General features: G+C 35.9%; 2 protein-coding genes across 2 annotated transcripts; one reads left to right on the top strand and one right to left on the bottom strand.

The window, feature by feature from the left end:
- Positions 1–12278: 12278 nt before the first annotated feature.
- Positions 12279–16788, top strand: LOC144435844 (uncharacterized). Its single transcript, XM_078124481.1, has 4 exons — positions 12279–12339; positions 12816–12915; positions 14710–14982; positions 15924–16788. The coding sequence occupies exons 2-4, from the start codon at positions 12855–12857 to the stop codon at positions 16202–16204; spliced, it is 615 nt and encodes a 204-aa protein (XP_077980607.1). The 5' UTR covers positions 12279–12339; positions 12816–12854; the 3' UTR covers positions 16205–16788.
- Positions 16789–19558: 2770 nt separating this feature from the next.
- On the bottom strand, positions 19559–22563 carry LOC144435466 (uncharacterized). Its single transcript, XM_078124059.1, has 4 exons — positions 22510–22563; positions 21898–22001; positions 20060–20332; positions 19559–19563 (listed from the first exon to the last, which is right to left on the bottom strand). Exons 2-4 carry the CDS (start codon positions 21956–21958, stop codon positions 19559–19561), a joined length of 339 nt encoding a protein of 112 aa, XP_077980185.1. The 5' UTR covers positions 21959–22001; positions 22510–22563.
- Positions 22564–24687: the final 2124 nt, after the last annotated feature.

The following is a 24687-nucleotide window of genomic DNA, read 5'->3' as shown; positions in this document are numbered from 1 at the left end:
AATAAAAGGCCAAGGCGAGAGTAATGATGTTTATGCCCCAAATGAATGCTAGCTATGCTAATATCGTCCTGACACTATATGGGAGAAGGGTTCAATAGCACATATAGGAATACCAAACAATTATTTTCTTAAATATTTTACAAAAGGAAACTACAAAATGTATACACTTGAACAAATATATGAAATCACAACGCTCTCATTTGTCGCCATGGCAATTAAATAGATGCCATTGCAACCAAATAAGCCAAGGAAAACTTTAAGAAACAAATAAAAATGGCCATTAGATTATGTATTTATCACTACGTCGGGGGATGTCATGCACTACACTGCATTCGGCGCTTTTCTGTATCTCTATGACAGACTTACATATTAGTATGGGTAGAAAGTGGCCGACAAATCAGTTTGGTTAATCTGATGAGGCAAACGACCTCTTGACAAAAACAGGTTTTATGTAAGATTTACTCAGAAATTAGACTTCCGTTAAGACCTCTCATATAACTATGTATTCGTGTCTCAATTTTTCAAGAATTGTCAATTACTGATTTTATCATCATTTTATTCGGATACGATTGTATTAATTCATTCATACGTTATTAACACCTCGTTGGAAGGTGGCATTTCGAAGTAATTAACTTACATGTGAATGATGGCTTGGTCTTAAAACGCCTCCGAAAGTAACAAGTCGATATGCAAATTATGCGAACAAACACTCTTCAACATGACTTGCTTGGAAAGTGTATGATTCATCCGTGTTGTATCCAGTGTGTTCAAGTAGCTTGACAACACACGGCTATCAGTCTTCTAGACTGTATAGATGTGTTGGCTCCTGAAAGAGCACTGCACATTAAACACTGTCTGCAAAAAATCGGAAGTAGTCATTTTTCTCCAACCAGGCAACTTAATCTTGACAATTACAACCTAATTGTATCATGGCCAGGGCATTATAAGAGCAGTTAATACAAGACGCTTAAGCTGGGTAAAAACAACAGCGGTGAAATGAGATTTTTTCAACACTAATTATTTCAATTGCTGATTCTGAACCAAGACAAGGTACTTTGAAATGATGTTAAATTTTCCTCTCAGTGCCTAGCTAGCTACTAAATGTTAGCAGCAGAGTTTGATTGTAGTAAGCACAGCAAACAAGTCGCATATGTCCAAAGCATCGAAACCGGCTTTCCAAAAGATAGAAAGTCTAATGGAGAATTTCGTGCCTAATGTTGTTACAAGATGACCATACATTTATAAAATTTCTATTCCACCGTAACGTTTACATTAGAATGTTCTTTCTTATTATTTTTTAAATATAAGGTCTTTGGTGGTTAATATCAAGAATACAACGAAAATCATAAACCCTGAAACAAAACGTCGCCTGGCTCGATAAAAATCTCATTAATATTGCTACATGTTATCGTCTGGCTAGACAAAAATCTTACTAACAGCGTTTCATCAATCGTCTGGTGTGATAAACATCTTTACCAATATTTTTTTTACACTTTCTTTGCATGAGCTACCATTATCTTAGGAGATCATCACCAAATTTATACGTCCCTGGTAAACCTAAGGTTGGCGCCTTCTATTGTATTTTTGAGACAGTCAGTTGACTAAAATGTAACAGTTGTAATTCAGTTTTTGTCGTGTCATACGATAACATGTGGAAATTTAGGTTTTTGTCGAGCCAGACGAGAAGATTTACAACATCAAAGAGATATTTTGTCTGGCCAGACAAAAAGCTGTAGCAATGTTAGTGAGATTTTTGTCAAGCCAGGCGACGTTTTGTTTCAGGGTTTATGATTTTCGTTATACACGCACGTTTACTCACAACCAAGTGTAGGGGTTTATTAACATGAAATAATATATAATACTACCCATTTCGTATAGAGACAGACAAAATGCTAGGAATTTAGTTCATGACATCAATCATGTTCATTACAAACGCAAATATAATAATATTTGGGGTAAGTAATTTTTAAGATCGGTAATAATGAATTAATTGAAAAGTCAACGTTTGATTAGAATAATAGTGAATAACTTCGTCGCAAATAAGTCTATTGTTCTTTAAGCGTGGACTGAATATTCATGACTCCCAAATTCTTATTTTCTTCAGATGAATAGGCATGAATATTCAGTGTGCATCTAATAAATATTCATGTCTACTAAGACCCACAATGCAGCAGTGTGCAACTGAGAGAAAAGTAGAGATGATTATGAAAGAGAATTTCAACGTGGTGTTTCTCAGCAACCGAGTGAAAATCATGGATGTGAAATCATGACTTGACTCTCCAGAATCCAAAGTTTATCAAAGTATACCTTGGTTTTCTCGAGTGGCCTTCCCCTTCAATCATTTCTGAATCATCACAACTCCCTTCTTTAAATACGCCAACTACATGTAGATATATATTCTGATTATTCTAGATCAGAATAATACATCCCAGATTGGTGGTCTTAGACTGTATCAAGCTAGACGTCATCAGCATTCATAAAGCTGGAATCCCACAAACCACATGAAACGTTGAGAAAATAGACCCACACTTATAGATTTATTAAACCCTTTGACGAAAAGATACTTGTTATAGATGATATTAAATATTGACAGAAAGATAAACTTTATAAAAAGTGTTTAAGGACATTCGATTTTGATATACTGAACTTTGGCATTTGGTGAAGATAATGTATTATATCAAGCTGTTTCGTGCTGAAGTTGAGGTATGATTTTGATGTTAACTTTTCTATTATAATTTTATATAAACAACAGGGCCACGAAGATATTACAGGAAGCGGTGTTCCATAAGCCGAAACTGTTGGAGTGGTATGTCTTTTATTACTGATAATGCCCCTAGATAACTTATAATTTATAAGTTATAGTTTTTGTAAAAAGTTAGGGTATTATGAAAGGAAATACAGAAATGATATTATTACAGATATTTGAACTTGCAGTATTGGGAATCCTTCTCGATTTTGGGATTATATAAACAAACCCGGTCCTAGTCGGGTGAATAGTATTCCGAATGAAGTTTACGATGAAAATGGCGAGGTCACTGTGACCGTCATGATATTATGAATGTGTGGTTTAACGATGTCTCTTCGTTGTACCAGGAAATTGATTCTGTAAATTTTGATAACGTATTCTACGAACAAATGTTAGGACATAAGAGAATTCTGGAAGATCGTATGGATGATCCTTTATTTGAGAGTAATGTTAATTTGAATGGGAATTTTAGTTTAGAGGAAATTCGTAAAGTTGTTTTCAGGTCCAGGAAAGGAAAATCGGTTGGTGTTGATAGCATTCCATATGGTGTCCTACAAAATGTGACTTCATTTACAGTACTGCAACATCTCGTTCAAATCTGTTTTGATTCTGTTAGGATACCTTCTGTTTGGAGGAAGGCAATTATCGTTCCCCTGCCCAAAAATGCAACCGATGATCCTCGCCTTCCCTTGAATTACAGGGGAATAAGCTTACAATCAGTTGTTGCGAAGCTGTACAGCGCGTTACTTAATACTAGGGTGGTGAATTTCTTTGAACTGGAGAATGTTCTTGTAGATGAGCAGAATGGCTTTCGTAAAGGTAGATCTTATGAAGATAATATTTTTACACTTACCTCCATTATCAGAAATCGTTTTCGTATGATCTTTCTACCTTTGCCACATTTATTGATTTGAAGAAAGCATTTGACTTTGTACATAGCCGGGCTCTTTTGTACAAATTGTTGGTTTCAGGTATTGATGGTAAAATGTATAGAAGCATTGAGGCAATGTATACAGACACATCTACCTGCGTTAAAGTAAATGATGCATAGACAAACTGGTTTACAACTAGTACTGGAGTTAGACAGGGCGATAATCTATCTCCGACCTTATTTGCATTTTTCATTAATGACTTAGCAGCTGAATTGAAATCCCTTTAGAAAGGAATTGTCATATGTGGTTATAATGTTGCTTTACTTTTATAGGCTGATGATATTGTTATAATTGCCGATAATGAAGCATATTTGCAAGCAATGCTTGATCATCTTAACAGTTCGTGTTTAAAATGGATTTTTCTGTTATCTCTGAACTCCAAGCGCAAACAGCCGACAGAGCATTGGGTGCCTTATGCTCAAAGTTTAAAGTCTTGAAGAATCTTGGCTTCGAAATGTTCAGTAAATTGTTTTAAGCTTGTGTTATTCCAATTCTTGATTATTGTTCTTCGGTATGGGGTTATGGAAAACATGAAAATTGTGATTCAGTTCAGAACAGAGCACTTAGATATTTTCTTGAAGTTCATAGGTTCACACCCATACATGCTATTACGGGTGACACGGGTTGAGCACCTTGTAGAATTCGTAGACATGTGTAAATATGATTAAATTGTGGGATAGATTACTTTCTATGGACGAGAATCGAGTAACAAAAATAATTTTTTGTTTGGATGATGCCTTAAACAGACAGAATTGGTCATCTGAGTTATGTAATATTTTTGGAACATTTAACCTCGATTTTGATAGTCAATTGTATGTTAATTCCGAGGTTGTTAAGGGTCAATTAATGTCAAAATTCCAATCAGAATGGTGCGAGAAAATGAGACAGTAAACAAAACTGCGTACGCACCAACAGTTTAAAGGAGAGTGTAAAACTGTAAAATATGTGTTGTTAAATCTGTCACGGAGTGAACGTTCATTAATGGCACAATTTCGCTTCGTATCGAAATTGGTAGGTTTCGTCATGAACCGATTGAAAGGAGAGTGTGTGAGCTTTGTGATGATACAGATACTGTAGAAGATGAAAGTCATTTCGTCTTTCACTGTAAATTTTATTCAGATCTTCGAGCTTTGTATTTTGATTTCATTGACGTGTCGACCTTCAATGTTCTCCCTATTCCTGATAAGTTTAAGCTATTACTTCAGGATGATGTGAAAGCTACCGCCAAATTTATTGAAGCGGCATTTCTTAAAAAGCAAAAACTGTTTATACAGGTTAAGTTGACTTGTTATTTGAATTCCTGTGCTTTGCTGTTTGACTATCCATTGTTTTGTAAATTACTGTTGAGGTGACTTATAAGTCCACTTGTTGGGCTGGGAGGTGTTATTATTTTTTTTTGTCAATGCAAACTTTTCATCAGGTAAACCTCATGTCACTATATATAATAAACAATTATACTATACTATACTATACTATACTATACTATACTATACTATACTATACTATACTATACTATACTATACTACTAGTATACTATACTATACTATACTATACTATACTATATATTTTTGTCATAATCTTTCTATTATGACCTTTTTGTAGCATAAAACATTTTAATTGTAATTATTGTAATGTTTCGGTGATTTGCTGATAAAAACTAAAAATTTACTATGACCTTGAATTTTGGCTAAGACCTTGATCTTGGATCAAAAAGATCATGTGTTCAGTGAGTTGCCCATCCCCTAAAATCCATGTGCAGACACTTTGGTCAAATATATAGCACTTGGGGAACTTGAGATCTTCAGTATTGTCGTATTTTTCACTATTGCGGATCTTGATATCGGTTGTCTTGGTAACAGGATTTTGTAATACAGCATCTCCAAATAGGCTTTTACTGTATGTTTCCTGAAAGACTATATCATTTGCTATTTTTATGACTGATTTTCAGCAACAACAACTATGTCTGATGTTTCTTATATAAAACTTTCCGCCAGAGGTTTAATAAAAATATAGAAAAAATAAGATGACCTTGAATTTTCACTATGACTTTGACCTTTGATCGAAAGGTCATATGATCAATGAGTTGCCCGTCTCCCCAAACATTTACACATACTTTGATTATGATTATAGCACTTCTGGAGCATGAGATATAACGTTTTTTTTTAACGTTTAGCATCCTTCAATGTCACCGTTACCAAGGAAACTGCCTCCTGTGAGTTTGCGCAAGAGAGTCCAGAGGGGCAACATCAGTTTTCTGAAGGCTAGATATTACTCTAACCAAATATGATGTAAAAATTGTACTTCAAACCGTGTATAAGGTAACTCCTGTTTAAGCCACTTTTTGGACCTTGGCGTCCTGACTATTAAGTCGGCTAAGAAAAACTACTACGCAAACAAAGTAACGAGTGCAAACGGAGACATGAACAAAACATGGCAATTGCAAGTTATCAAAGAAATCCTAAATAAGACACCGACGAAACTTACTCCTGACAAATTAATTACCAACAACCCAGAAAATACACTTCCTAAGAAGATCGATAAGGGGAGTGGAGTCCCCGTGCTTATCATTGCCACTGGGTGGCGTTCTGGTGTTCCAAATCCGTGCAGTACTGGAGCGGGACACCGGCTCTTACCTTATATGAGTATGGCGGTCTTCATGTTTTTTTCGTGCATAAGGCATAATTATTGCAATCTTATGTCACTTATGTTAATTAACAATTTCATTTAGTAGAATTTTCTAATTTTGCTTTCTAATACAGAATCAAAATGTATACATATAATGGGAAGATTGATTAATGTTCAGTATATGCAATTGTCATGGGGGAGGGTTATGTTTTACAAAATGGGACAACGGGAAAGGCCACTTTTTACAAATGGAGAATGTGGGGAGGGGGGGGGGTCAAATTGATCGTGAAATATACCCGGAACTATGCAAGTTACTTGAAAATCGTCAGGATGACATCGCCGAAACCTTTAGCCCACCGTAATCCAGATCCAATTCGCAGATTTTCCCCCAGATGAAAATACTTGTCAAATGCGATTCAGCCGGGGCAGGGGGTAATTCCGAAGACAATGACCACCAGCTCAACCCAGACAAGTGACCGAATGTTTATGTATATCTTCGGTTATTTAAAATATATCCCAGTTGCAGCTAGTGCCGATATAATTTAATCTCAGATTCTCTATAGTGGTCTGAGGTTTAATATAGACATTCTCATATAGCTATCACCCTAGCCTGTAATGACGTCATCGGTCATCAACCTCCCTTAATATTTGGGGAAAGGGAGGTTAGACCACACCCACAACGGATAATCTCAGTGTTAGTCTACTATCACCTGTGGCAGAATTAAACATATAGGTAAATGAGGTGTTATGCAATCATGGCAAAGCCGCGAGCTATTTTTTTTTTGCACATTTACGATGAACAATCAGAATTTTCCAGCCCCCCCCCTCCTCACACTCCAAACCACCCTCATATTCTAAATCCCCCCCCCACCCTTAACTGTACTCATTTCCTTATATTGTGATGGCAATTGCACATTACAAAAAATTACCCACTACTCCCTCCGATTTGTACTCTCAGATTCTCTTTATTAACAATTTGAAAAGAAAGGAGTACCATTTACTTGTTGATTTTCAGAAAGTGGTAGACGACAGTAGTCACGTGATATACTTCGATTGAAATAGTTTAATGTTTTTAGCTGACAAATAACACAGAAGTTGTAAATATTGTAACGTTCATGTCCCTAACGTACATTTCTGAAATATACAGAAAAGTCATACCAAGTCATAATAAAGGGCATGATTACACTGTAACTTTGCAAAGATGTAGTTGTATGTATCCAAACATCTAATGATACCAGTTAATAATACGCTAATGGCAAACTTGGAATTTATAGGGTAACATACATTTCACTTCAAAAATAGACAGTCACCAAAAACTATACGAATTAGAGAGATTTGTGGGTAAAATATTACACAGTGAAACATGCTCACTTTCTATGATAAATCTGTCAGGTACGTGGCAGTCTGGAAATTAAAAGGGATCTATTAATATAAAGAGTGACCAGGCCCCAGTTGATGAATGCCGCGCGCGGATGTCTGTCACGAGGATGTGTCAGGAATAACTTTTGTGTTTACAGAACAGGCTATTCCTAAATTAAGAGTAATATGCAAATTGATGTATACCAATCTACTGGTACTACCAAACTGGTACCCATAATAGCAAAAGTGATGGCTGTACATGCATTAATACAGTGAAGTGATAAGGTATTATTGCCCTACTTTGTCCCTGGGTAAAGTGTATACATTCTTGTTTCGATCTTGGTACTACCAAACTGGTGCCCATAAGGTGATGTACAATCATGCATACGTGTAATACAAAACCAGATTTCAACTGAATGCCTTCCGTAAGGGTAGTCTTGCAATTTCATGATTTATGTAAGAAATTTAGCTCTACATCTGGAGTCATGATAGGTGAATGGTTAGCGTGACTGGCTTGGAATCTACAGGTTGCAGGTTCGAGCCCTGTCGCTGCTTGCTGTTTGTTTCTGAGTGGCTAAAGTCCTTGGGCAAGATTTGAACCACGACTGTGCTTCAGTCAACCCAGCTGTATAATTGGGGACCTGGTAGGTTGCAATGTGAAGGCTTTAATCCTATGCGCTTAAATGGCTGCAATGGATTGTATGCTCCCTGGGGAGTTGAGGAAGACTAAAGGGCCGTTGTGCCGTTCTGATCCGAGCCAGGGGTAATAATTGTAAAGTGTGGGAAAGCGCTATATAAGAACCGAACATTATTATTATCTGTGATTGTTTCAAGTCCCAGTGAAAATTAGTTGTCAAAAACGTTGTTCAAATGCCAGGAAAGCTTGCCATCCTTGACTGCACTCGGCTTTCATGATCCCCTACATACCCGGGATATGTACACCCGTTTTCAAATAATATACGAAATTGAAACCCGCATAACATTGCTATTACACATCAGAAAGTTTACATACTTCATGGTATGCATCGTAACAGTTGAGCAACTTTAATACAGTGAAGTAATAAGGTATTATTGCCATACTTTGTCCCTGGGTAAAGTGTATACATTCTTGTTTCGATCAAGATTGACAGACATACCGTCTTCTCCAAATCGTATACATGCGTGAAAGGTGTGAAGTGAGCAGATGATTGTGACTGTATATTTTGCAATAAAGCTTACAGATGATATGTATTTTCAGTGTTCACCTCCTTGCTTTGATGTAATAATCTTCAGATTCAACAAAAATATCAATACAAACAATTGAAAACAGAGTCTTTCTCAGTGTAGAACAACAGCGTGTATCCTTACCTTAGCTTCCTGGGTTACCTTACATCGACGTTGGTGGCGCACTTTCAAAATGAAGAGCGTGTGCGACCTGACAATCGATCGATTAATTATGCAAATTGGTCATATATATTCATGGCATTTTTACGAAAACCTAATCAGTTCTTGCCATTACTCAATGGAACACTTGTGCCAAATTTCGTTTGAATTGAGCCAGCCGTTTTGGAGAAAACAATGACACAGACAGACAGACAGACAGACAGACACAGACACACACATACACATACACACACAGACTGCCCTAATACATGTCTTCCTTACGGAAGAAATAACAACATCGATGGTTAGGCAATAGTAGATAAGCATTTTTTCTTTAAAAAATAACAAACTATACACTTGTGTTACTACGCCATTGTACATCTCACACAGGGCTTTTATTTGTTACAAATTAACAAATACTGACACTGATAATGTGTTCGTACATGAAATGTTACATTTTATCTTTACTATGAAGACAATACAATATCTTCCTTGATTCATTCAACAGCGATTTTTATTAAGGTGATGGCTTTGCATATACTCACCTGTAATCACAAGTAAACATAAGTAAACCACATACCCGAAAACAGCCCCCACCCATTTTTCCTCGTTTCCCCAACCATATTTATGTTCGTTCCCTTATATTGTGACGGCAAACACATTACAATATTTTACCCACAACTCCCTATGGCTGTACTCTGAGACTCTCCATGTAGTCAGACAAAGTTCTCAATCGCATAGGAAGTTTTGTGTTTACATATTTGATATGTCCAAATCATAGAATTTCCACTGGTGACTTTCTGAATATCCGTTGAATGTTGTCAACGGTGCAAATATCAATGACTTCTAGAAGTACAGTAGGAGACATTAATATGAGAAGGAATTTGTCTGGGCATATATTTCCTACTATTATGACTCCACCAACGATAATAAAAAATAGTACACGTTGAAATTCTTAAATTTAAAAAAAAATATATACATTTTAATGTTAAATTTGCCAAAGTCTTTTTTGGATTCTTAATCGCACTGTTGTTATAAATCATTCATATTTAACTGTTGTGGTTAAATTGTTTAGAAATATGGCAAATAGGGGAATTATGAAATAAGGAACTTCCAACCGTACGAATCAGCAAGATTTGTGGGTAAAATATTACACAGTGAAACATACTCACTTTCTATATTAAATCTGTCACGTACGTGGCAGTCTGGAAATTAATAAGGGAGCTATTAATATGAAGAGTGATCAGACGCCAGTTGATGCTTGTCACGAGGGTCTATCAGGAATAACCTTTGTGTTTACAGAACAGGGTACTAGTAATATGCAAATTCTTGTATACCAATCTACTGGTACCACCAAACTGGAAGGTCTATAGACATGATGCAGAGATCAGCACGATGTTTGTATGAGAACGTACTGTACTGAGGTTCAGTAGTACTATTAGTATGATGAAATATTTGTGTGTATGTACATGTATGTGCCTAGCAACTAGCCCATGCCCATAGCAAAGGTAATGTTACAGTACATGCATACATGTAATGCAAAATAACAACATCGATGGTTAGGCAAGCGACAAGCATTTTTTCTAAAAAAAAATAACACAAAACTATACACTTGTGCTACAACGCCATTGTACATCTCACCCAGGGGTTTTGTTTGTTACAAATTAACAAATACTGACACTGATAGCGTGTACACACATGGAATGTTACATTTTATTTCACTATGAAGACAATACAATAACAGTTTTGTGTTAAGATCTTCTTTGATTCATTCAACAGCGATTTTGATTTGTCTTCACAATAAGATAAAATGTATCATTTTAAATGTCTGCGCACTATCAGTGTCTGCATTTTATTTTGTGTAATTTGTAATATAAAATCTTGTATGAGACGTAAAGCCTATCAGAGTACACAGTAGAGAGTGAAATCTGTGACGTCGATATAATACACGGTAAGATATTGCTAACTTTAACAATGTACTTCCTTTAACCTGTATACTGTTTGTAAAAATTCAGTCAACATATGAAGTCAACATTCAGATATGTGGATAGTAAATCATTAAGTTAACCTTCCCCCTCCCCCAAAAAACCCACCCCCACCACCACCACCACCACCACCACCACCACAACAACAACAACAACAACAACAACAACAACAACAACAAAATATATATAAAGAACCCATCTAATCGCTGTATTGATGACTCTATGACACTCCTTTATGCAACTTGTCCAAGTATCTGCATCAAATTTTTATTTAGCTTGCAAAATGTCTCAAAGAAAAAGTGATTCATCATATATAGACACTGTCTATGATTGGTTCATTCATTTCAATGTATTAATCTTTCATTTGCAAGTGGGGAGGGATAACAGTACGTTGTCATTGTACACGTGTTTATCGTTTGATAATTTTCGATCAGTGTAACTTGAAGATTTCACCTCTCAAAATATCTTTATATTCTTTCTGGTGTGAATCGATACATCTTCGGGAAAGGATAAGTCGGGAATTAACTCTTACCGAGATCGATATATTTCGGTTTGCCGGAATCACAAAGTATAAAGAGAATGGTCGTTAAATGAACACATCTTGAGATGAAAGGAGAAGGGCCAGAAAATGATTCGAACATGTTCCTGTTGTTATGTGACGTTGGTTTAATAATTGGTTTATTTGGCCAAATGTATTAACTGATTGCAAAATCTTGGTAACAAAGAACAAAAGAGAGAAGGGTAAATGGGGAGTCAAGCAATAGCTTATAGCTAGTAAGTGTAGCCTGACCCCGGACATTGTACTTTGCGAATGATAACAATAAGAGGGCTTAGACATCAATGGGACTAAAATACATACATATAACTGTAAAAAAGTCACAAACAGTCCTTTTTTTACTATATGAACATTCTATACAACAAACATTAATTTCAGGAAGCCTAAGTGAAACACGAGCTGTAAAGAGTCTCTAACTAATTAAAAAGTGTTAGAAATACCCATTAAATCTGTTCCCAAAATTCATCTTCCACTCTATAGTTTCATTAGCTCTGCACTTTGTTACTCGATGTTAATGCAAATTAAAGTCGAAAAGAAATCTATACTCCATAGCATGCTTAGCGTAAAAAGTAGGTTGATAAACAAGGAAATCTGACCTCAACAGTATCTTGACCCGAACACAGTGACTGCCTCGCTTCCGTTGCCTTGAAACGGTTTTAACAAATAATGAAATGTGAGGGTAAACATCATACTAAAAAGACCCCAGTCAATTGCTTGATAACACTAGTTGTGTAGAAGCACTCACACATCATCATCTTAGAGGTTTGAGAGTTGGTAAGTATTGATTTCTTGTTCCGATTGCAGTATTATCGCAAGTAAGTAGACAAAATGCTATGATTTCCTACTTGTTGATACACCCCAAGCTTACAGTTTTGTTCAAGTACTGTGTGCTCAACATACAATTAAATCAACTATCGACCCTTGAAAAGTGTTTTCCTTTACACTTTTTGGCAAGTTTTTATTTTCAATACAACTGTTTCTGCTCTAGGTAACATCATGTCAAAATCAGTGAGAAGAAATTAGGATGAATTGCTAGATACAGCATTTGCTCTTGAAATTGAATGAGACGATGTCTAGAAAGTGCAAATGGAATCCTGTTCAATCAATTGTCTTGATGATACGTTGAAAGGCTAATGATGAACAAATTGAATACATACACACCACTTTCATTTACATTTCCTATTAATGACAGCCTACATTCTTAAATGTATGGTCATTGTTTCCTCATTTTCCTCTCCACACTTTGACAGTACTTCGTCTTCCAAAGTGATATACAGTATTTGGGTAAAATGAAGATTTTACTGATTGTACTGGTTAATCAACTGTTCGTAGGATTTGGTCCATATGCAGGTATGTATTTTAGAAGCTGAGTTTTTATGCCTAAAGCTTACGAAGGGGAAATAATAGGGTTCTCATATTCAAACATCAACGACTATGAACTGGTCAGTCTTTATGGTATTGCGTCTATTTTTTTGTCATTAGCAAGCGAACCTTTCCCCATGTTATTCAGTTGGACCACAGACGTTGGACAGAGACGCCGTCTCACCGTCGATATATGGGTGGATACAAAACGAATAGTGATGTTTCATCTTTCTGTAATAAGCTGTAATCAATTACCTAATTATATTTCAGTTTTAATCAATACCAGATAATAACATTTTCATATTTTGAGCAGCTTCGATCCGAATCGTGCCCAAGATAGAGCTTTAAGATTGATAAAAAAAAACTGTTTCTAAATCAGATTATGCATGGTACATAGGTCAGTTTTAGATGAAATTATGTTGGCTTTGTGTTTCACACATGTGACATGACATTTAATAAACACCGGGTGATGCAGAACTAGCCAAGTTGATGTTGATTATCAGTTAGACAATAAACAACTGTAGCCATTAAAATCATCAACTTCATTTGTACCGTTTTCATTTGAAGCCTGTTTTTACTGCATCGTAAAAGAATGGCAAACATTAATTCTTATCAATGTTAAATGTGTTTGGGCAAAGGATCCTGCTATGTTTATTGTGTCTCTGTTATTGTTAGGCTAGGGTTGAAATATGTCTAGCTCTGTATCAAAAACATTAATGTCTCATGAGTGAAACAGCAAGCCTACATCATTTTATCTGTAATGTCCCATGAGTGAAACAGCAAGCCTACATCATTTTATATGTAACGTCCCATGAGTGAAACACCAAGCCTACATCATTTTAGCTGTAATGTCCCATGAGTGAAACACCAAGCCTACAATCATTTCAGCTATAAATGGAACAAATTGACGGCGTATGTGGTATCGTCATCAATTGTATAGATGTTTCAAAGTCGTTTCGACAAGGTGTGCGAAGTCCTACTCTTGTAATGAATGAACTATCAGTTCTTCACTTTCACATGTTTATGGCGACTTAGTCGACAAAAACATTGTGCGTATCATAAAGCTGACAGTAGAGGACAGAAATGGCAAAATTTAGAATGAATCAATGAATTTATGAATGAAAAAAATTAAATATATATATATATATATATATATATATATATATATATATATATATATATATATATATATATATATATATATATATATATATTTTAAGGAAGATCGACATGTCGATAGTTCGGTGCAACGTAAACATTTGTTATAAGATTGATCGGGATTACTTGTCTACAGGTATAGTCAGTCACATAACAACAAAACTTCAATTATGGGTATATGTATGTAGTGACAGAAACAAATGGCAATCCCTGTAATAGTAATACAAATAAAATGTTTCAAACAAAATACCCTCTGTCCACATTTGTATAGTTATATCAGCATTGCGGATATGCAGATATTTGAAAACATCATTCTAAGCCGCTGGTCATTTTCAACTGGGGGGGGGGGGTCTCAAAGATGGGGTTCAATTTTCTGAAAAGGCCCTCTCGCCTATATTCGATGGTCAAAAATGAAAATGGAGCCCCACCTCAGTAAAGACCACATCTTAAAAAACCTCCCCACTTTAAAATAATGATTTCGAAAATGATTCCCAACAACAAATACAGCTCGAAATAGATTCAACATGTGACTGTAAACATAGATTGGGGACCAAACTTACTTTGTATGTAGTCCAAATGAAGTTCATTTCTAATTGTCCAAAAATATTCTTTGTTGTTTTCCAGAGGCCACCTGTAGTAAATGGACTCCTTGGTTTGACAGGGATGACCCCAGTGCTAATGCTGACGCCGAAACACTCGATGCTATCAGAGGTGAAAACCCTGGCAAGGTGTGTGCCAGTCCAACTGCGATAGAAGTACGCAATAAAGCTACTCAAAAGATGGTGTCGCCAAGTGACGGGGTATTTAAATATTTTGATACCATAGACGGGTTCCTTTGTCTGAACGAAGATCAGTGTGATCACTGCGATGACTACGAAGTCCGATTCTGTTGTTCAGGTATGATAAGGCGTATTAAGAAAATAATTGTGTGTTTCCGATAACATTACTTCAGAAAATACGCGAGGCAGGTCGGGATTTTATTTTGTTATTTTATCTTTATAATATATATATATATATATATATATATATATATATATATATATATATTATATATATATATATATATATATATATATATATATATATATATATATATATATATATATATATATATATATATTGCTTCGACCCAAAACCAATCAAAATGCCGGTCTGAAAATCGCTTCTAGGAAAGTTTGGTGAAATATGTACAATCATGACTGAAGAAAGGAAACAGACGTGCGTGAAGCTGAAGAAGACAACTTATCCTTTTGTTTTAATTGTTTAAAACCTGTTTAGGGTTGAAGGTGTAAACTAGGTCTCTCTGGGTATCGGAAACACAAATTTATTTGGCCTCAATGTTATTCATGTTATAATTAACTTTTCACGGAAAATAAATAGACGACTAATTTAGATACGGGTCATCTCATGCATGACATAAAGTACATTTTATCCATTGTAGGGATTCCCTAATCATTTGACTTGACGACGACACTGCAATTTTCTCAATGATCAATTGACGAAAACATTTGTTCATGAACATGAAAAAGATCCTCAAAGCCATTTAAATACTTGCAAAATGGTATATATCACTTGTAGCATGATAACACCAAAGTTGTCTGTAAACCAAAACGCTTGGTGCCTTGGGAGGATTTTGTCCTTCTTTAAAACGATAGACAGTACAATTAGTTCGAATGTGTTTTTAAAAAAGTCATCTACCCGACTTTAACATATTGTCCAAGCGTTATCTCTGTCTTGCTGTATTTGATGATACTTAGTGTGTTGTTACTTAACCAATAGAATCGATATCCATATTGAAGGGCTTTCCTTCTCCCTCTGATTGCTTTTCTATATCAAAGCTGATGGGTGTCAACAATGGACTAGTTGGTACGACAGGGACGACCCAAGTGCCTCAGGTGATTGGGAGACACTGGGTTCTTTGAGAAGCGAGCATCCCGGTGACATCTGCGCCAGTCCGACAGCACTAGAAGTGCGTTTGAAGTCCAACAAAGCACCCGTTGAAAGATACGGAGGCAAGCACTTTTACAAGTTCGATACTCGGACAGGATTTGCTTGTCGCAATGCAGACCAATGTGATGGTGGATGCCCTGACTATGAAGTGAGGTATTGCTGCAAATAGGCAAACGACTTCACAACGACAACGATTTGATTCGGCGGGATGCTACCGAGGCGTCGACCTATACAATGAACTTCTCGATATCGAACATTCTCCTCTGTACATTCTATTTAGAATGACTATCAGAAGATTTCACTTTCTGATGAAAATATAATTTCCTTGTGTAAAGAAACTAATTAAGGATTCTGATTACCCTGTAATTACAATCCACCCATGTATGATCGACGGTAAAATTAAAAGTCTATCTTTTGAAATATACCTTAACAACCAACCACTAAATAACCTTGATCAAAATATTGTTAGTCCACGTTAATTCGTGTATTAGGTTGAGGACATTGTGTTAGTCTGGAATCATACATTTCGCCAAATTAACCTTGAGCAAATAAAACGTCGTAATATCGATTATCAATACATGATATATCGTTTTGTTTCTTTAAGACTGAATTTAAATAGAATTAATGAACTACCAGTTGAACTGGCAGTTGGACTTTTATATGGTCTGAGCTTTCATTTACTTCACATTTCAATTCGATACCATAATAATATTGTATTGCATGTACCAGACAATTTTATTTAATGTGTTGTATTCTCGTCTACTACTTCAATTAAATTCATAACATACTAAAGCATAAATCAACTTGTTTTTGAAATTATTGCTGTTGTTGGAGTGACAAAACTGTATAGTTTATAAGACATTGTCATCCATATCCACCTTCAAAAACACAGACACAGATAGAAACATAGTGACACATACTAACATAAATGACGAATTGAGTGTCTAAATATATCTCTCCCTTTCATCCCTCCCTACCACCCTCCCCCCCCTCTCTCTCTCTCTCTCTCTCTCTCTCTCTCTCTCTCTCTCTCTCTCAACACGTCTCTCTCCCCAGTCTGTCATGTATGTATGTATGTATGTATGTATGTATGTATGTATGTATGTATGTATGTATGTATTATGCTTGTAATGCAAAAGTAATATGTACACCAATAGTTTTTTTTCTTACGATGTATTGAAGTGTTTGACATAGAAATACTGAAGCTACACAAGTTGAGTATTACAACATTCTAAAGGACTTTTATCAGTACACTAGCATGTGTTATAACTACAATATAAAACATAGTACACCAGATTTAAACTGAATGCCTTCCGTAAGGAATTTCATGATTTATGCAAGAAATTTAGCTCTATATCTGTGATTCGTCAAGTCCCAATGAAAGTTAGTTGTCAAAAATGTTGTTGAAATGCCCGCCACACCTCCTAAGGCTCAGCACAGGAAAGCTTGCCATCCTCGACTTCACTCGGCTTTCTTGATCCCCTACATACCCCGGATATGGAATGTGCGTGTTGAACTTCCTTCTGTCCCCCAACGAGTTTACACATTCCTACAGGAAATTTTAAATTGTCAAGATTTTGTTGAGTGGTGCGCCCTCACCGTACACTAATTATATAGAGGTCAATGTATAGGTCCCCATTATTGATACATTGTCGCGATTGATACAGAAGACCGAGGCAGATAATTTAAGTGATTCAAACTCACCAGAAAACAATTTTTTTCTTGGCCTTAAAATAGGTTTACAATGAGCGCGGAGTTCACAAACAGCTGAAATATTTATCATCGTTTCAATTTCGTCAAATATGGACTTACCATTTTCAAACTTCACACACTAATGCGCAGATGAATAAAGAGAAATCGCGTCTTTTTAGATTTTCGATTAGAAGTTTAGGAAGTATTATATTGACCTCGAACCATCTCCTATTTACCGTGTTCTTTTCCGATTTCTCTCCATAACAAACTACCGCTGTTTGTTGCAAGGCTTGTATATAATCATTTATCTAGCTTTGTATCTCAGGATATAAATACACTCTCACATATTTATCAAGTGTAACAATCTATAATTTATACCCAAATGTATGTGGTCAAAATATGGAAAATAGACCAAGCCTCGCCTAGCCTACGAAGAAAATTTCGCGACAATGTATCAATAATGGGGACCTATACATTGACCTCAATATAATTAGTGTACAGTGAGGGCGCGCCACTCAACAAAATCTTGACATTTTTCCTGTAGTGATTAAAGGAATGTGTAAACTCGTGGGGGGACAGAAGGAAGTTCAACATGCACATGTCATATCCTGGGTATGTAGGGGATCAAGAAAGCCGAGTGAAGTTGAGGATGGAAAGCTTTCCTGTGCTGAGCCTAAGGAGGTGTGGCGGGCATTTCAACAACATTTTTGACAACTAACTTTCATTGGGACTTGACGAATCACAGATATAGAGCTAATTTTCTTGCATAAATCATGAAATTCCTTACGGAAGGCATTCAGTTTAAATCTGGTGTACTATGTTTTATATTGTAGTTATAACACATGCTAGTGTACTGATAAAAGTCCTTTAGAATGTTGTAATACTCAACTTGTGTAGCTTCAGTATTTCTATGTCAAACACTTCAATACATTGTAAGAAAAAAAACTATTGGTGTACATATTACTTTTGCATTACAAGCATAATACATACATACATACATACATACATACATACATACATACATACATACATACATACATGACAGACTGGGGGAGAGAGACGTGTTGAGAGAGAGAGAGAGAGAGAGAGAGAGAGAGAGAGAGAGAGAGAGAGAGAGAGAGAGAGAGAGAGAGAGAGTGTGTGTGTGTGTGTGGTAGGGAGGGATGAAAGGGAGAGATATATTTAGACACTCAATTCGTCATTTATGTTAGTATGTGTCACTATGTTTCTATCTGTGTCTGTGTTTTTGAAGGTGGATATGGATGACAATGTCTTATAAACTATACAGGAGTCCCCTGTTTTGTCACTCCAACAACACACTAAGTATCATCAAATACAGCAAGACAGAGATAACGCTTGGACAATATGTTAAAGTCGGGTAGATGACTTTTTTAAAAACACATGTACATTCGAACTAATTGTACAGTCAATCGTTTTAAAGAAGGACAAAATCCTCCCAAGGCACCAAGCGTTTTGGTTTACAGACAACTTTGGTGTTATCATGCTACAAGTGATATATACCATTTTGCAAATATTTAAATGGCTTTGTCGATTTTTTTTTCATGTTCGTGCACAAATATTTTCGTCAATTGATCATTGAGAAAATTGCAGTGTCGTCGTCAAGTCAAATGATTAGGGAATCCCTACTATGGATAAAATGTACTTTATGTCAAGCATGAGATGACCCGTATCTAAATTAGTCGTCTATTTATTTTCCGTGAAAAGTTAATTATAACATGAATAACATTAAGGCTAAATTAATAAAATTATGTGTTTCCGATAACCAGAGAGACCTAGTTGAAACCTTCAACCCTAAACAGGTTTTAAACAATTAAGCTTAAAACAAAAGGATAAGAAATTGGTTGTGTTCTTCAGCTTCATGCACGTCTGTTTCCTTTCTTCAGTCATGTCTGTACATATTTCACCAAACTTTCCTAGAAGCGATTTTCTGACCGGCATTTTGTTTGGTTTTTGGTCGAAGCAATATATTGTTGCGATCATCGGACGACGACGATCGCAATAAGCGTGAAACTCTGAGTAACGACTCATTACATCCTTATTCTTTTGATTTAAGTCTATAATGCTCTGCTACTAATATTTGAATCAATCAATCAATCAAGCACGTTTCTCTCCAGCGACACACACACACACACACACACACACACACACACACACATACACACACACACACACACACACACACACACATATATATATATATATATATATATATATATATATATATATATATATATATATGCCTGCCTAGGGTATTTTCTGAGGTAATGTTATCGGAAACACACAATTATTTTCTTAATACGCCTTATCATACCTGAACAACAGAATCGGACTTCGTAGTCATCGCAGTGATCACACTGATCTTCGTTCAGACAAAGGAACCCGTCTATGGTATCAAAATATTTAAATACCCCGTCACCTGGCGACACCATCTTTTGAGTAGCTTTATTGCGTACTTCTATCGCAGTTGGACTGTCACACACCATGCCAGGGTTTTCACCTCTGATAGCATCGAGTGTTTCGGCGTCAGCAGTATAACTTGGGTCATCCCTGTCAAACCAAGGAGTCCATTTACTACAGGTGGCCTCTGGAAAACAACAAAGAATATTTTTGGACAATTAGAAATGAACTTCATTTGGACTACACATAAAGTACGTTTGGTCCCCAATCTATGTTTACAGTCACATGTTGAATCTAATTTTCGCTATATTTGTTGTTGGGAATCATTTTGGAAATCATCATTTTAAAGTGGGGAGGATTTGTAAGATGTGGTCTTTACTGAGGTGGGGCTCCATTTTCATTAGTCTATCTGCTAGACCTCTTCCGGTAGAATACGACACACGCCCGAACATCGCTATCGAGGATGGAACATGGGAGGTCTAGCAAATGTCATCAGGATATAAATAACTGCCAATCAGAGAACCGTATTAGCGACAAGCACAAACAGAGGACAATAGCTAATTTTTCATGCATATTCATCTTAAGGAGGGGCTTGTAAAAATAACCACCAATGTGTTAACTAAAATGTGTGAATGACAACGTCTACACACTCATCAAACACAATTGCCATAAAGTGATAAGACATAGTAATGACATAAATGTATTTGTCAACACCTGCATGCAGAGATTGAATATAATAAAGTATATATATGCATACATGGCCCAACCCACTAATCTCAATGGAATGTCCGGTCTGAAAATGACATTAGCTAGACTGTTGGGGCAAGCCCTCACTGCGAACTTCGTTCGCTTATAGTATCGAAAGAAAGCCCGAACGTCTAGCAGCAAGACTGCATTTTCATTTGAAGATTGAATATAGGCGAGAGGTCTTTGTCAGAAAATTGAACCCCATCTATAAGACCCCCCCCCCCTCCCAGTTGAAAATGACCAGCCGCTTAGAATGATGTTTTCAAATATCTGCATATCCGCAATCCTGACATAACTATACAAATGTGGACAGAGGGTATTTTGTTTGAAACATTTGATTTGTATTACTATTACAGGGATTGCCGTGCCATTTGTTTCTGTCACTACATACACAAACAATAACAGAGACACAATAAACGCAGCAGGACCCTTTGCCCAAACACATTGAACACTGATAAGCATTCACGATGAAGTAAACACTGGCTTGTAATGAAAACATTACACATGGACTTGTTGATTTTAATGGCTACAATTGTTTATTTTCAAACTGATAATCAATATTTCAACTTGACTACTTCTATATCCTCTCTGTGCATTTCACCTATGTAATTGTGTCTTTTGCATTAGAAGTTGTCTGAGGGTGTGTATTAAATGTCATGTCACATGTGTGAAACACAAAGCCAACATCATTTCATCTATAACTGACCTATGTACCATGCATGATCTCTCTGAAATATAATCAGGTATTGATTACAGCAGCTCAGTACAGAAAGATGAAACATCACTATTCGTTTGTATCCACCCATATATAGACGGTGAGACAGAGTCTCTCTCCAACGTCTGTGGTCGAAATGACATGTGGAAAGGTTCGCTTGCTAATGACAAAAAATTAGATGCAATATAATAAAGACTGATGAGTTCAAAGTCTTCGATTTTGAAAATGAGAACCCTATTATTTCCCCTTCGAAAGCTTTAGGCTTAGAACTCAGCTTCTAAAATACATACCTGCATATGGACCTAATCCTACGATCAGCTGATTAACCAGTACAATCAGTAAAATCTTCATTTTACCCAAATACTGTATGTGTATCACTTTGGGAGACAAAGTACTGTTATAGTGTGGAGAGGAAAAAGAGGAAACAATGACCAATTTTACGCACAGGGCCTTTTATTTAGAACCATACATTTAAGAACTTGTGCTGTCATTAAGAGGAAATGTAAATGAAAGACTCGGTGTATGTATTCAATTTGTTTATCATTACCCTTTCAACTTATCAACAATATAATTGATTGAACAGGATTCCATCTGCACTTTCTAGACATCGTCTCATTCAATTTTAAGAGCAAATGCTGCAAATAGCAATTCATCCAACTTTCTTCACACTGGTTTTGACATGATGTTACCAAGAACAGAAAAAATTGTATGAAAAATAAAAACGTGAAAAAAGAGCAGAGGAAAAAACTTTTCAAGGGTCGATAATTGATTTAATTGTATGTATAGTACATAATACTTGAACAAAACTGTAATCTTGGGGTGTATCAACAAGTAGGAAATCATAGCATTTTGTCTACTTACTTGCGATAATACTGTAATCGGAACAAGAAATCGATACTCACCAACTGTCAAACCTTTAAGATGATGATGTGTGAGTGCTTCGAGTTCTACAGAACTAATGTTAGCAAGCAATTGACTATGGAGTCTTTTTAGTATGTTGTTTACCCTCACATTTCATTATTTGCTAAAACCGTATCAAGGCAATGGAAGTGAGGCAGTCACTGTGTCGGGTAAAAATACTATTAAGGTCAGATTTCCTTGCTGGTCATCGACCTACTATTTACGCTAAGCATGCTATGGAGTACAAAATATATAGATTTCTTTTCAACTTTAATTTGCACAAACATCGAGTGACAGAGTGCAGAGCTAATGAAACTGTAAAGTCGAAGATGAATATTTCATTTTGGAAACAAATGGTATCGGCTTTATTAAAATTTAATGGGTATTTCTAACATTTTTTAATTAGGTAGAGATTTTTTACAGCTCGTGTTTCAATTAGGTTTCCTGAAATTAGTGTTTGTTGTATAGAATATTCATGTAGTAAAAAAAAAAGACTTTTGTGTGAATTTTTTCCACTTATATGTATGTATCTTAGTCCCATCGATGTCTAAGCCCTCTTATTGTTATCATTCGCAAAGTACAATGTCGGGGGTCAGGCTACACTTACTAGCTGTAAGCTATTTCTTGACTCCCCATTTACCCTTCTCTCTTTTGTTCTTTGTTACCAAGATTGTGCAATCAGTTAATGCATTTGGCCAAGTAAACCAATTATTAAACCAACGTCACATAACAACAGGAACAAGTTCGAATCATTTTCTGGCCCTTCTCCTTTCATCTCAAGATGTGTTCATTTAACGACTGTTCTCTTTATATTTTGTGATTCTGGCAAACAGAAATATATCGATCTTGGTGAGAGTTAATTCCCGACTTATCCTTTCCCGAAGATGTATCGATTCACACCAGAAAGAATATAAAGATATTGCCAGTGGTGAATTCTTCAAGTTACACTGATCGAAAATTATCAAACGATAAACATGCACTTGTACAATGACAACGTACTGTTATCCCTCCCCAGTTGAAAATGAAAGATTAATACATTGAAATGAATAAACCAATCATAGACAGTGTCTATATATGATGAATCACTTTCTTTGAGACATTTTGCAAGCTAAATAACAAGTTGATGCAGATACTTGGACAAGTTGCATAACGAAGGAGTGACATAGAGTCATCAATACAGCGATTAGATGGGTTATTTATTTATTTCATTGTTGTTGTTGTTGTTGTTGTTGTTGTTGTTGGTGGTGGTGGTGGTGGTTTTTCGGGGGAGGGTGGTTAACTTCATGCTTAATACTATCCACAAATCTTAATGTTGACTATATATGTTGACTGAACTTTTACAAACAGTATAGCAGAACAGGTTAAAGGAAGTACATGTTAAAAGTTAGCAATACCTTACTGTGTATCATATCGAGGTCACAGATTTCATTATCTACTGGGTAGTCTGACAGGTTTTACGTCTCACATAAGGTTTTATGTTAGAAATTAAACGAAATAAAATGCAGAGACTGATAGTGCGCAGACTATTTTAAAATGATACATTTATCTTATTTTGAAGACAAATAAAAATCGCTGTTGACTGAATCAAGGAAGAACTTAACACAAAACTGATATTATATTGTCTTCATAGTAAAGATAAAATGTAACATTTCATGTGCGTATACATTATCAGTGTCAGTATTTGTTAATTTGTAACAAAGAAAACCCCTGTGAAATGTACAATGGCGTAGTAGCACAAGTTTATATTTTGTTATTTTTAGAAAACATGCACTCGCCTAACCATCGACTATGTTGTTATTTTGCATTACATGTATGCCTGTACGTTACCTTTGCTATTTGCATGGGCTAGTTGATAGGTACACACACACACACACACACACACACACACACACATACACAAATATTTCATCAAGCTTATAGTACTACTGAACCTCAGTACAGTACGTTCACATACAAACATCGTGCTGATCGCTACATCATGTATATAGCCCTTCCAGTTTGGTGGTACCAGTAGATTGGTATACATCAATTTGCATATTACTCTTAGGAATACCCTGTTCTGTATTAATAGCTCCCTTTTAATTTCCAGACTGCCACGTACCTGACAGATTTATCATAGAAAGTGAGCATGTTTCACTGTGTAATATTTTACACACAAATCTCTCTGATTCGTATGGTTG

This window comes from Glandiceps talaboti, chromosome 5 (assembly GCF_964340395.1).
Source record: "Glandiceps talaboti chromosome 5, keGlaTala1.1, whole genome shotgun sequence".
Classification (NCBI taxonomy): domain Eukaryota; kingdom Metazoa; phylum Hemichordata; class Enteropneusta; family Spengelidae; genus Glandiceps; species Glandiceps talaboti.
This window is presented reverse-complemented; position numbering and strand designations above follow the sequence as displayed.